Genomic DNA, 12,578 nt, shown 5'->3' on the forward strand with positions numbered 1-12,578 from the left:
ATCTCACACGGTAACCCAATGAAAAATAAATATATACACACAGGTGAAATATTAATGCCAGTGAGGAGGATCGGGGCAGAATCTCGTTTTCTTACGCCAATTACGAGGGGCAGAGGTGTAGCTATCTTGAATATTAGAAATCACAGAAAAGTGGCTAGGTTTAATACCATTGTGAACACGTCCTGAGCAATTTATGACTTGAGAAGCAATTTTAAAGTAACGATATGTTGGGCATGTTGAAAATACATTGTTTCTCCACTAGGGGAAGCTGAAGCAACTAAATCCATACACAATCTCAAGTATCAGAACCTGAACCGATAGACATCGGCACGCCTCCCTATCAATTGAGAGATACGGAGGCGTGGCCTAGACGCTGATGTAAACGTTCAGGACAGAATCTTGGTTTCCTCCCATCAATCGGAAGTTAGCATCAAAGTTACGCCTCCAGCAATATAAAAAAGTGTGAAAAACCTTCACAATCTGTTAGGAAACTCATCTATGTCGAAAGTAATACATTGCCATGAATTTATCGAAAGATTATCAGTAGGCACGTTCCTTCACCAATCGCAAGGCACGACGACGCATTGATTCTCCTGAACTATTTCAAACTTTCCAACAGCTTCTTCAAACTTCTGGTTGGTCTTTGAAGTGGTTATTTATATCATAGAACAGCTATCGATCTACAGTTAAATCGTTCGTCTCCATCAAAGATTACCAACAAAAATTTCGCTTTAGGAAACTAGGAATTAGAGCTCATATGAAATAAGTTAAGGGCAGACCAGCTATATGTGTTTTGAATCTTCAACATTTAACTCCGCAAATCCGAAAATAGCCTAAACTGGCCACTATCCTAGACAAACCGCCAGAATTATGTGCTACCGTAATTAGTAACCCGAAAGTTTTTGCTAGTTCCAGACCAGCCGCAACTCCCTGAAACTTCCCAATTACGACCACTCGTTTAATTCCTCTTAGGTTGTCGTTATTGCTCGGGCATCCCTAAGGGACAACTAAACAGCCCTTTGCCAACTTCGGTTTTATCAAAAACAACAATTAGGATATTCGGAATGAAAATTGAATAGAGATGCTTTAGAAGTAGTTAAGCCGTTAGTAAAATCTTGAGCTAATCAATCAGTTAAATTGGAAATCGCACCCGCTCAGTCTGAAGCTTAATTCAAATGTATCAGAACGGGGGCACTTCCTACTGTTTTAGATTGCTGGGGACGTGACCTCATTGATAAATAAAATGATGATAATAAAATATCCATAAAGCCACGCCTATGTGCTTCTTGACTGATTGGAGCTTTGCTGTCCTGATCACCGGCATCAACATCAACGCCACGCCTCTGCGTCGTTCTATTGGTGAAGGGGCATGCCTTCGGATAAATAAGTGACATTAGTCAATATTTATCTGCTTGAAACAGTCACTTCTCAAGCTATTAAAGCTCTAGTGGAACGTTCAAATATTGATGATCGCTTTGAAAAGCAAAACATACAAAAGAAATAAAAACGTATATTATTCCTGTTACATTTTTTATTTTAAAAGCTCCTTTTGTTTTTTTCATTCATACTCAACAGCCAATCTTCCCTTATATAAAAAATGTAAACTGCTCCACGTGTGTACAGATAGACCCAAAACGGATAGAAGGCAAACATTCGAGGCAAATGGATTGCATAAACGTAACAGGTCTAAGGAAAGAACCGTTTTAATGGAGAGGTCAACGGAAGGATTTCTGCTGGTTTTTATGGCAGCCCCAAATTCGTCCCCTTTTTATGATTTTAATGGAAATTAGACGTCTGGACAGAAAAGGAAAACTAGTTCCATGGCACCCATTTTGTTCTAACGAACCAGTGTGAGAAACGCCACCGATAGCGAATAGTGAGAGCTGAATTTATGTGTTGCCAATTTAGTTCGAAACCGAATTTATTGTTAAATAACCATTCGGAAAATACGAGCATCCGTACAATCTAAACGTTGAGCAGAAAACGCCAGAGGAGGAAAATCAATTGATGATTCTGTGTCAACGTATACAATCACAATGGGACCAATTAGTTTTGGTGAATTGTTTTTGAGTCAGGAAACTGCGATACACCACTCTGTTTTTATGGGCTTAGAGCCCTGAGGCTTAATCACGGGCGCTAATGAATTAATCCAGTAAAAGACAGAGGCGTACTGGAAGATAACAGTATGAAATCGGCAACGTGCAGAAGAATACAACGAAGGCTTCTTTGTCAAGTTACTGGGAATTTGAAGAGTACGATACGCCACTGAGGTCTGAGGAGTCCTATAACAATAAGGGCAGTTTACACTTAGCGAAAACGACAGAGAGGTACTAGAGACAGTTTCATGATTAGCTCTGTCTGAATAATCAAAAATCCCAAAATGAGTTGGGGAGGGGGGTCATGAGGAGAGAGAAAATTGCGCTACGCCACTGAATTTTTATAAATTAAGAGGCCACATTATCAACTGCAAGCAACAGGCAATGTCACGTTGATGTGTGAGCGAAGGCAGGATCGGAGCGTTGCCGACTTGAAGTAAATCAGGGTCGGAGTAAACATAATTGAAATGGGAAAGCCGATGGCGAATTCCACTGGTAAATTTAACGCGGGGCTCGTATATTGTTGCAATGCGTCATTTATATTTGGAGAAATCGGACAGGAATGCATTATTTTTGTGGTATTTTTCGCAATAAAATCGCTATAAATTTATGTTAAACGCTAATAGCTTTACTTCCTAGGGAATCATATTTCAGCCCAAGAGAAGGAATGCGTAAAATTTTCTGCTCTGTCGTTTCTAAAGTACTTTTCGTACAATTCGCCAAGATGGGTTCGTTCAGGTTGGAATAATTGCTTTTTACCGAAATTCAGGAAAATAACCAATTTCGCAACCCAACCATCCCACACAACGAACGTATTGCTTCTGTAAAGTATCGTCCAATTTAGATCGTTCGTTCGCTCAGGAAACCGTGTCCCGTTCTTGCGTTAAAACCAGGGTTGAACAAGTTCTTTTGAGATCGTCAATGGTTGGCTATAATCACATGCATTAATGCCCTAGTGGAGTAAAAAGAGGGGCGTTCTGAAGGTAATATTAAGAAATTAGTAAAATTGAAAAAAAAATCACTATCGAAGGGTTTTTACGACAATTTGCGGGAGCAAGAAACGCCGCTGCGATTTTACAAGTAAAAAGTTTTAAGCGTTTCGTATAATACAATTATCAATCCTTAATCTGAGGAAGAAGAGGGGCGGACTGGGGGCGATCGTATACCGTCAATTACTGTGGGCACGAGACATCCTATAGAGCACTGTGTTTTAATAATCTGGCAAAATTAAAAGAATACGAGGGCAGAATTAATTTTTGGAGAGTTACTCCAAGTAATAATAAATTTATTACGCCAATGAGTTCTTACCCTCAACAGTCGTTCACGATAGTAGTTCACGCTCCCTGTAAATCCTAGGAGGTAACATTTAAGTCTCGCAAAAAACAGGGGCGTACGGGAGAAATTTTTTTGCAACGAATTGCAAACACTTGAAGTAGTTTTTTGCGTTACTGAGTTACCATTAGGTTCCAGCTTGATAGTACAATATCCCCGACATACGAGGCCTGAAAAGTGGGAAAGATGCATACGAAAATAATAGTTATTTCCGGCACGTCAGGTTTTTCCAGCCACGTTTCCCGAAACGAAGTTACCCAGCAAATATGTACTCGTATATACGAATGTATATTAGGGGAACGTGCCCTTATTTCCCAACTTGAAAGTGCTTTTTTTCTGCCTTTATTTTAAGCTTTGTAGGCGTCATTACGTGCTCATTTGATTCTAGAAAATATATTCAATTTGACTTTTTTCGCAGAAAGCCATAAAATATGTCAAAAGCAAACTTCGCCTAGCTACAATCCCCGCTAGATCACATTTCCCTGTTTGCGAGATGGAACTAATTAAAATTCCTAAAATTATCAAAACTCCCCGGCCCGGAGGAATAAATTAAAGTGAAATGAATAAACTTGAAACATTCGAGAAACATATTTTAAATTTGAAATTATAATCGGGAGATGCAGAGCCGGAAGGGTTTGATGGTAATTGTCGGGGTGTAAGGGGGTGTAATTAAGGGTGTGTTTTGTTTAAGGGGAAGATGAAATTTATAAACTTGGGGGTGACTCTCATTGGGCAAATTTCACTTAACAAATAGAGCGATAATTCGAGTAGATTTTTATTATTGGAAGTTTCTGCAAGTAGTAACATGATTATTATTGGATTACGCAGATTTCTTTAGTCGTCCAATTTCTTCAACTATCTCAAAATAGTTGCAGATGCAAAATAAATAAATAACTAAATTCCTCGGTTTGGGGATTGTCACGAGAAAATGCTGGATACTGAATTTTTCATGAGCGCCACTCAAGTGAAAATAACTTTTTAAACGGGAGGGGTTCGATTTCGATAGCTTGGGATTTATCGGTTTTTTTGTTGAAACGATGATCGGAGAAAACCGAAGATTGTCCTTGATTTAAACAAGTTTCCATTACTGGTCTGTTCGCAAAAGCTTTGTGGAGGAATTTGCAGTGTATCTGAAAATAATCTCCATTAGGGAATAGAAATTAAATTGTGCTTTGAAGTGCGAAATTTGCAGCTAAAAATTTCACCCTTTATGCACAATATTTACACGACTATTCTGTGAGAAATGTATTCGTGCAAAGGGTCATTTTCGGTCATTGTAATGTGCCAAAATTTTTTAAGCCTCTTTTTTGGGTAATTTCTTGGGGCATCAAGTGCGGTCTTTGATTTTTACACAACCAAGCCATTAAATTTTACTACAAATACAAAATATTTAAATAATTATTCCCTGAAAAATTCATTGGTGCAGAAAATCTATTTCAGTAATTACAATTTTTCAAAATTTTCCTTTCATGGAGTTTCCCTCCGTTTCTCTCATTTCTACACAATCAACGTCTATATGCACAAGACTTGGACTACTTTCACTAATGAAACTCATTGATGCCAAAGGTCTATTTTAAGTGTTACAATTTTTCATAATTTTGCTTTCTTGAAGCTGCTCGCGAGTGTGATTTCGCACGTTTTTAAATGTGGTTACCCTGCTTCTCTGATTTCTACACAATTAAGCTGCAAATTTTACTATTTATGCACAGTACTAATTGATTGGTGTAGTAGGTCTACTTCGGTTATAACATTTTTTTTTAATTTTGGCTTTTGAAGCTTCTCGTAAGTGTGATTTCTTAAGCGCCTAGTGAAAATTGTTCCTTTAATTCTCTGATGTCTTCCAAATCAAGTTGAGCATTTTACTATCAACGCCTAAGACTTAAATTATTGTTGAAATGAAAGTTAATGGGTGTACAAAGTATACTTGAGTTTACACAAAGTTATAAAACTCTCTCTTTTTAGAGCTTCATATAAACCCCGTTTACTTGTTAGGAATCGAATGTTTCGTAAAATCATTATATCTCTCTCTACCATGCCTGTAATATCAAATATCACAAAATATAATTATTAATATCTCGTCCTCATTTATAATCAATTCAAAAATAACACATTAAATTTGCATCAATAAATACAAACCTGATGATCCTAATGTGGTGGAACATTAATAAAATTCGCATTAATATGCCTCAATAATATTCCAAAATTATAGTAATTGCGTTATTAATAACGCATAGACTGATTCGTTAAAATTGTAGATAACCAGCGCTATTATTTTAACAAAATCCCTGAATTTTTAGTCTCCAACTTAATCGATTTTCGATTCTGTTTCAGCTCATTTAACTAATGAGATCCTGAAAGCTGATTAGTGAGATGTTTTGTGAAATTTTACACCAAATGTTATTATATCAAGTAAAAAACGCGCAAGTAATTAAATAATATTTATCTCAAGCTTAAAAAAAAAACAGTGAAAACACATCAATTGTTTACGCACAACAACCAGTTATCGATAACAAAACAATGCTGCTTCATCATACAAAACATGAATTCATAACACAGACATGACTTTTTGTTCTAGTTTTGCACAAGCTTTAATCTAGGGAACTTTAATCAGTGTTCAAAACAAAATAATTCATGAAAAAAATTGTTAACGGTTACTCAAAGGGTTTACCTTCAAGGGTTCCAGTGTAAACATTCCCGATGTTAAAGTGGATTTTGGGACGTCTGGTAGATTCGAATGTGACGTCATCGGCAAAGACTGATTCGTCGGGTGAGAGGAGGAGCTTGAACACTCTGGAAAATAAAATTAAAATAAAATAAAATGATTAGATTTTTAGACGCAGCTGGAAACCAATTCAACGGTGTGCACGCAGTCAAATACGCTGCAAATTATCCCAAATATAGGCAACCCGTAATAGTTTTTAGCCGCTGATATATTGTGCCGGGCACCAAATTGTTTTATGGTTAAGTTTCTCTCACAGGTTTAGCTTTTTTAAACATTGAATTATTGTTTAAATTCGGCTGAAGAATACTTCAAAAGGATAACGTAGTCAAATATAGTAAAAATTATCTCTAAACTTAGACAAGCATTAATACATTGCTCTTTCATACTAGGCACTAATCTGATCAATAACTACTTTTCTCTCTCAAATTTAGTAGTGTTTCAAATTATCTTTTAGACGATTTTTTAGATTACTTTCCAATTAAATTATCTTTTAGTCGCAACCGAAATCTATTTCAACCAAATTAACGTGGAAAAATATGCTACAAATTATATTTTAGATACAAGCAACCCATAATACACTTTAACCCCTGTTGCCTCGAGTTAAATACAAAGTTGCTCAATGACTGCGTTTCTCTTACAAATCGTTTTTCTTAAAGATTGATTTACTGTTAATTATTTCTTTATTAATTATACCTAAAGGGCAAGCAATCCATGATACATTTAATCACTGTTTTCTTATGCCGAGCACAACAATGTTCAATGGGTACGTTACTCACAGATTTTGAAGAGATTGAGTTATCGTTTATACGGAGATAGAATTTCTTTTAACGGGATAAACGTAGTGAGATCTATATTGCAGCATGTCATAAAAATATAGAAATATAGAGATACATTTTAAACTTTGAACCCTATATTGGCTACAAAGGTATTTGCTCATCAACACGTTTTTCTCATAGATGACAAACGCAGTTACAAAATATAATTCAGCGGAATAAACGTAGTCAAATATTCTGTAAATCACCTATAATTATAGGCAACCTGTAATACTTTTTTATTTCCCGTTCTCTTGTGCCCGATACAAAGCTGTTCAACAACTTGTAATGATTTTAAGGCTTGTTCTCTCGTTTTGGTCGCGAAGGCGCTCAAAGAGTACGTTTTTTCCACAGATTTCAATGTCTTTTTTCGTAAAAAAACAATCTATTGTTTAGATGCCAAATTCGCAGTATATGGGACATCTGAACAATATAGGCAACCAGTAATACTGTTAACACCCGATTTTTGCTTCGGATAAAAGTTGTCGAATGAAAACGTTTCTCCCATAAATTTTGTTCTTGCCTTTCGTTCTTCTTCTCTTATACTTTTTCCTTCTTAAAGACCAAATGATTGTTCAGGCGCAACTGGAGACTATTGTAACGGGACAAGCTTAGTCAAATATTTGCAAGTCAAACAGCGGAGCAACTGAACGAAAGGAAACCTGGATACGTCATAAACACACAACGATTTGGAGTAGATGAGTTTACACCACTACATTCCGCCGCGACTGAGGCTAGATCCTTGAACCTCGAAAGTGGAACGTTCCTGTGAATGTCCGCAAAATTCCCCTTTAAAACGTCAATTTGACGACTTCTTGTTTAAAAACGTTCTACTCTCTATCTGTTCTTTCTGCCATTTATTTTGCATGACGTTACGCCAGTAGTAAATAAATATTTGCAGAAGTATAAAATATATTGTTTGACGTCGGATGACTGACATCGCAATGTCAAAACATCCTTCAAATCTACGGAATTCTAATGGCTTCTTATGAGAGAACTTTCTACTCTCTAGAATTGAGGATCTGCTTTATGACGTGTCAAAATCACATGTCAAAATGCCACTCAAATATACGTCACTTTGACAATTTCTTACGCGGGAACATTCTACTGTCTAAATTCAAGAATCTAGCTTTATGGCAAAAAGTTTTCTGTTATTCATTTTGCATGCGTTTACATCAAGTTCCAAATAGTCTCAGGTGTGTAAGATACAATGTGTGATGTGGTACCACCCTTGGCTATCCGCAACGAAAATATCCGACTATAAATCAGTCCGGAAGCGAGGATCCACTTTATTTCCAGAGAGTGGATTAAATTTTTATTTCTGGAAAATCAGAAAATCGTTGAGTCAACCCTATGGGTCCGTTCCCACCCATATTGTGATCCTTTTATAAATGCTTTTTTAAATTATGGATTTCTGGAACAACGTGTTTGGTTAACGCACCTAATTCCAGTTTAATTGTCTTTGTGCGTGTGTGGGCACGATAATCGTTTGCCCCCTTTGATCCTTTAATGGTACATGCCCAGTATTATTGGTTATTGATTGAAAATGTACGATGGAAGTCAAAAACCATAAACTGAATTGACTTTCGCTTTTCCTCGTGGAAAATGCTGTTTGTACACATTCACTGGCGGTATTTCCGATCGTTCCCAATAAACATGTCCTTAAAATGCATCGAAACTTTTCCCATTTAGCTGCATCCGAATGCAAAAGAAACTTTCAATTACGTCTGTCCGAAGTTTCCACGATTTCGACCCAATGCCATTCCCTTTTATCCTGCGAGTCAATCTCGGGACTTCTCCATAAAAGTGCCATAAAAATTTCAATTCTCTTTCAGTGTGTTTGTTGGCGAATGCAAAAATTCGGAGTAAACCCCCGCACTCACACAAAAAGCTCAAAATTAGAATATTCCCTTGATTTATGCTGCCTTAACTCCCTAACATAATTATTTCCGGATTAGTCCGCCCTTTATGAGGGAGGGTGTATCCTCACATGTATTGTATGTTTAAACATGGCCAATTTTACAGGAAAGTTCTCGCTGCTTTAATAATGACTTTACCGGTTAATTTCCAACATTGAATAAATGTTGTTGGAACTTCCAAGAAATAACGTTTTCAAAACTCGATCTGCTCTTTTATTTGGAAGAGGAAAAAAGACAAGTTCTTTGCAAAACTGCTCAAAACTCAATAATATACGTTTGTTTCCAGAGGACTCGTTTACCGTGAAATCTGGAATCGATTCCTCCGCAAATAATGTCATCAATTTCAACAATGGAACACAAACAATAATCGAGCATCCTTGTCCTCTTCCTAGACTCGAAACCGAATATTTTCCATTAGATTTTGCCTTGTCCGCTTGATTCCCTCACCGAAATGTCCCGTTTAGGGGATTTGATAGCCAAAGGAGAATGACTACAAGGATGTTTAGAAATTTGGAGTTTCTACGGCATTTGAATGTTTTTTCTTCGGAACGTCCGTAAGTAATGATGCATCATTAAAAACCCTTAAATTAGGCTGCGAATGTAGAGCGTTGGTTAAGCCATTTACGTTATCTAAGACACCTCTTATAATTCAACACCCACTTCAGGTTTTTTGTAATGATCGCCTTTATTTAATTCCCACGATCCCTTTAAGGAATTCTAAATCTGATCCAGAATTTTTCCACACCAAATGAAATTAAGTGGTGAGGAAAAGTGATCAAATTCCACATTTAGCTCAGTGGCGTATCTCGATCATGAAGCTCTTCGATGAATTTTATACCTACCAGGTGTTCCCTAAATACGGTCCGTAACTTCAGGACACAATTTTTTTTTATGGTATTTAAGCAAAAAAGTTCCCGTCAACATGTGGCCGGCAAATCCTAAATTGCGAGATACAAGACGTTGAAAATTAAAAAAATATACTATTATTTCAAATAAATTTCGGACAGTCGATACTAGGTTTTTAAAATTTTGCAGTTATTGTACATTAGCAAAGAGCTGCGTTTTTAGTATAAAGTCAACTTTTATCTGCCGCCAGTGGCGTAGTTAAACGTGAGTCAATCGACATTTTCGTCATAAAATGTAGAACGCCAATGGATTTTTTTACATTTTTATTATTTTCCGACTCTTTCAACATTTTACATCAAAAAAGGTGTCTTGATTTTTTTGCCTAATACTAACCTACTCTTCAAAAAAAAACTTACTTATTTAATTCAACTGTAACAAAAACGAAAAATAAATATGGTATGCACTTTTTGTTGTCATAGGAATTATTCGTGACTATCGTATTGCACCATACTTTTTACCAGGTCGATTAACTGGTGACTCGTATACGCAGTTTCTAGCCGAAGAACTGAACAGTTTGTTAGAAGATGTACCTCTACACGTAAGAGCTAATTTCTGGGTTATGCACGACGGTGCCCCAGCTCATTTCAGTCGTGTTGCTCGTCAGTACCTCGACAACACCTTCGCTAACCGCTGGATTAGACGCGCAGGTCTTCGACTTGGCCTGTTTATAGTCCCGATATGAATCCTTGCTACTTTTATGTATGGGGTCATCTCAAGATTCTTGCGTATAAGACACCTGTACTAGGTGAAAACGAGTTACGAAATCGAACGTTTCAAAGTACCGATATCATGCAAAATTCTCCTGAAATTTTTGGAAGAATGAGATAGCTAGTGATGAAAAGATTGGAATTGTGTATTTTATTAAAAAGTGGCCATTTTCAACATCTGCTTTGATTTTGTGTCGGAACTGATTATTCCTATGATTGTTTTTTGTCATTGCCGGTCATTTTTCTAAGAATCGGTTAGTGTTAGGTAAAAAAATCAAAAGACTTTTTTTATAATAAAATGTTAGGAGAGTCCGAAAATAATAAAAATATTTAAAAATCCATTGACGTTCTACATTTCACGACGAAAACGTGGACTGACCCACGCCTAACTACGCCACTAGCGGCAGATAAAAGTTGACTTTATACTAAAAATTCAGGTCTTTACCAACATATATTAACCGTAAAATTTAACAATCTAGCATTGACTGCTCCAAATTTATTCAAAATAATAATATATTTCTAAAATTTTCAATACCCTGTATCTCGGAATCTAGACGTTTTTGGCAGTATGTTTATAGGAACTTTTTACATGCCATACGAAATTGTGTCCTGAAATTACGAACCATGCTTAGGAAACACCGTGTCTATGTTAAATAAAGTGTTTGGTTTGACCGCTTTATCTATACGTCTAGTACCAGTATTTACACCTTCACCATGCATTTCCGATTGCCGATCCTCGAGACTGAAAAATCTCAGTTTTAATGCACAAATTTTTTATGTTTAATCCCATGTTTAACTCAGTCGCGTAGCGCGATTCTAAAAACCGCAGTTAATTTTAATAAAGTTTTAAGTGAAAAATGTCTATTTTTTGCTACTTTTAACGTACACCTGGCACGCTCCTCATCATCGAGAATTAAATATTGATATTTTCCATCTTAATAGATGATTTTTTGACCTTTACTCCCATCTTTAATCCAGTGGCGTAGCTTGATTCTGAGCCTTGAAATTATTATTTGTTAAATATTTTTGTGTGTTGGCTCCATGGCTTTTACAAAACATGCTGGGAAGCTCGCTAGGTGATACAAAGACTTTTTTAACCCACGCTTTTCAGTGAATCCTTTTTAACCCTCATTAGCCAATTCAAGAAGCGTGATACCGTATGTGGGTATCCGTCGATGTAAAGAACCTCCATGGGATCATTAACAGAGCTCGTTTTCAGGTTAAAAACCTGTACAGTTAGTGAAGAGCATTTACCATTCACACAGACCCATTGTTTAGTCCCTATGGGCAACAATTTGACCGACAGGTAGTTTGGTTGCTGATTTAATTATACCGCGGTTAATTCAATTTTTGCGCTTGTTATTGAGCTAATGTTTGTCATTAAAAACTTGTAGTTCAATGACTCAGGTCTACCGTAACAAAAGTGAATATACCCATGTGAGTCATTTTATTTCACAACCTTAACCAACAATAATTTAAGACTTAATGGCGTTATTAAACGTTACGTTATACAAAGGATTGTTTTCGCCTCAGTGCTTGAGAACATATTCCAGGTGCAAATATCTGGCACGAAATACAATGTGTCAATTTCAAAACTTTGGATTGCTTATAACTCCGAAGATTTAAATTTTTTTTAAATATTGGAAAACCGTTTCGGCAGAATGGCGGATTCAGTTTAATAAGGGTTGAAAGTTTTTACGTGTACCCGTAAGAGGGGTAGCTACCCCACCTCTATCGATAACGACCTGCAGTTAGATGAAAATTTTTTACATCTTCGATTGGATGGTGCTCTACCGCATTACGTCCTACAAACAAGACCAATTATCCAAGAAGATGGATTGGTCGCAGAGGAGAAATAGCGTAGCCACCGTGATCACCGGATTTAATACCCCTCGATTTTTTTTAAGGCCACATCAAATAAGTCGTTTACAAAACTAAGCCAGCCAATTTGCAAGATTTACAGCTTCGAATTACCGAAGTATGTCAATCCATTACCCCGGAAACATTTGAAAAAGTGAGAGAAGTTGAATTCTGACTATTTTTTTGGTTAGAAAAAAATAGTATATACTTTGACCTGGTTTTGT

The 12,578-nt window shown here is 36.5% G+C and overlaps 2 protein-coding genes across 2 annotated transcripts in view; both read right to left on the reverse strand.

Moving 5' to 3' along the window:
• Positions 1–12,578, reverse strand: part of LOC136409186 (disintegrin and metalloproteinase domain-containing protein 10-like) — a 67,350-nt gene that overhangs the window by 39,870 nt on the left and 14,902 nt on the right. Inside the window, exon 3 of the mRNA XM_066390539.1 lies at positions 6,097–6,218. Coding sequence (XP_066246636.1) covers positions 6,097–6,218 — 122 coding nt within the window. The remainder of the gene's footprint in view (positions 1–6,096; positions 6,219–12,578) is intronic.
• Positions 1–12,578, reverse strand: part of LOC136409190 (xylulose kinase) — a 55,293-nt gene that overhangs the window by 8,014 nt on the left and 34,701 nt on the right. The window lies entirely within an intron of this gene.

This window comes from Euwallacea similis, chromosome 5 (genome assembly GCF_039881205.1).
Source record: "Euwallacea similis isolate ESF13 chromosome 5, ESF131.1, whole genome shotgun sequence".
Lineage (NCBI taxonomy): Eukaryota > Metazoa > Arthropoda > Insecta > Coleoptera > Curculionidae > Euwallacea > Euwallacea similis.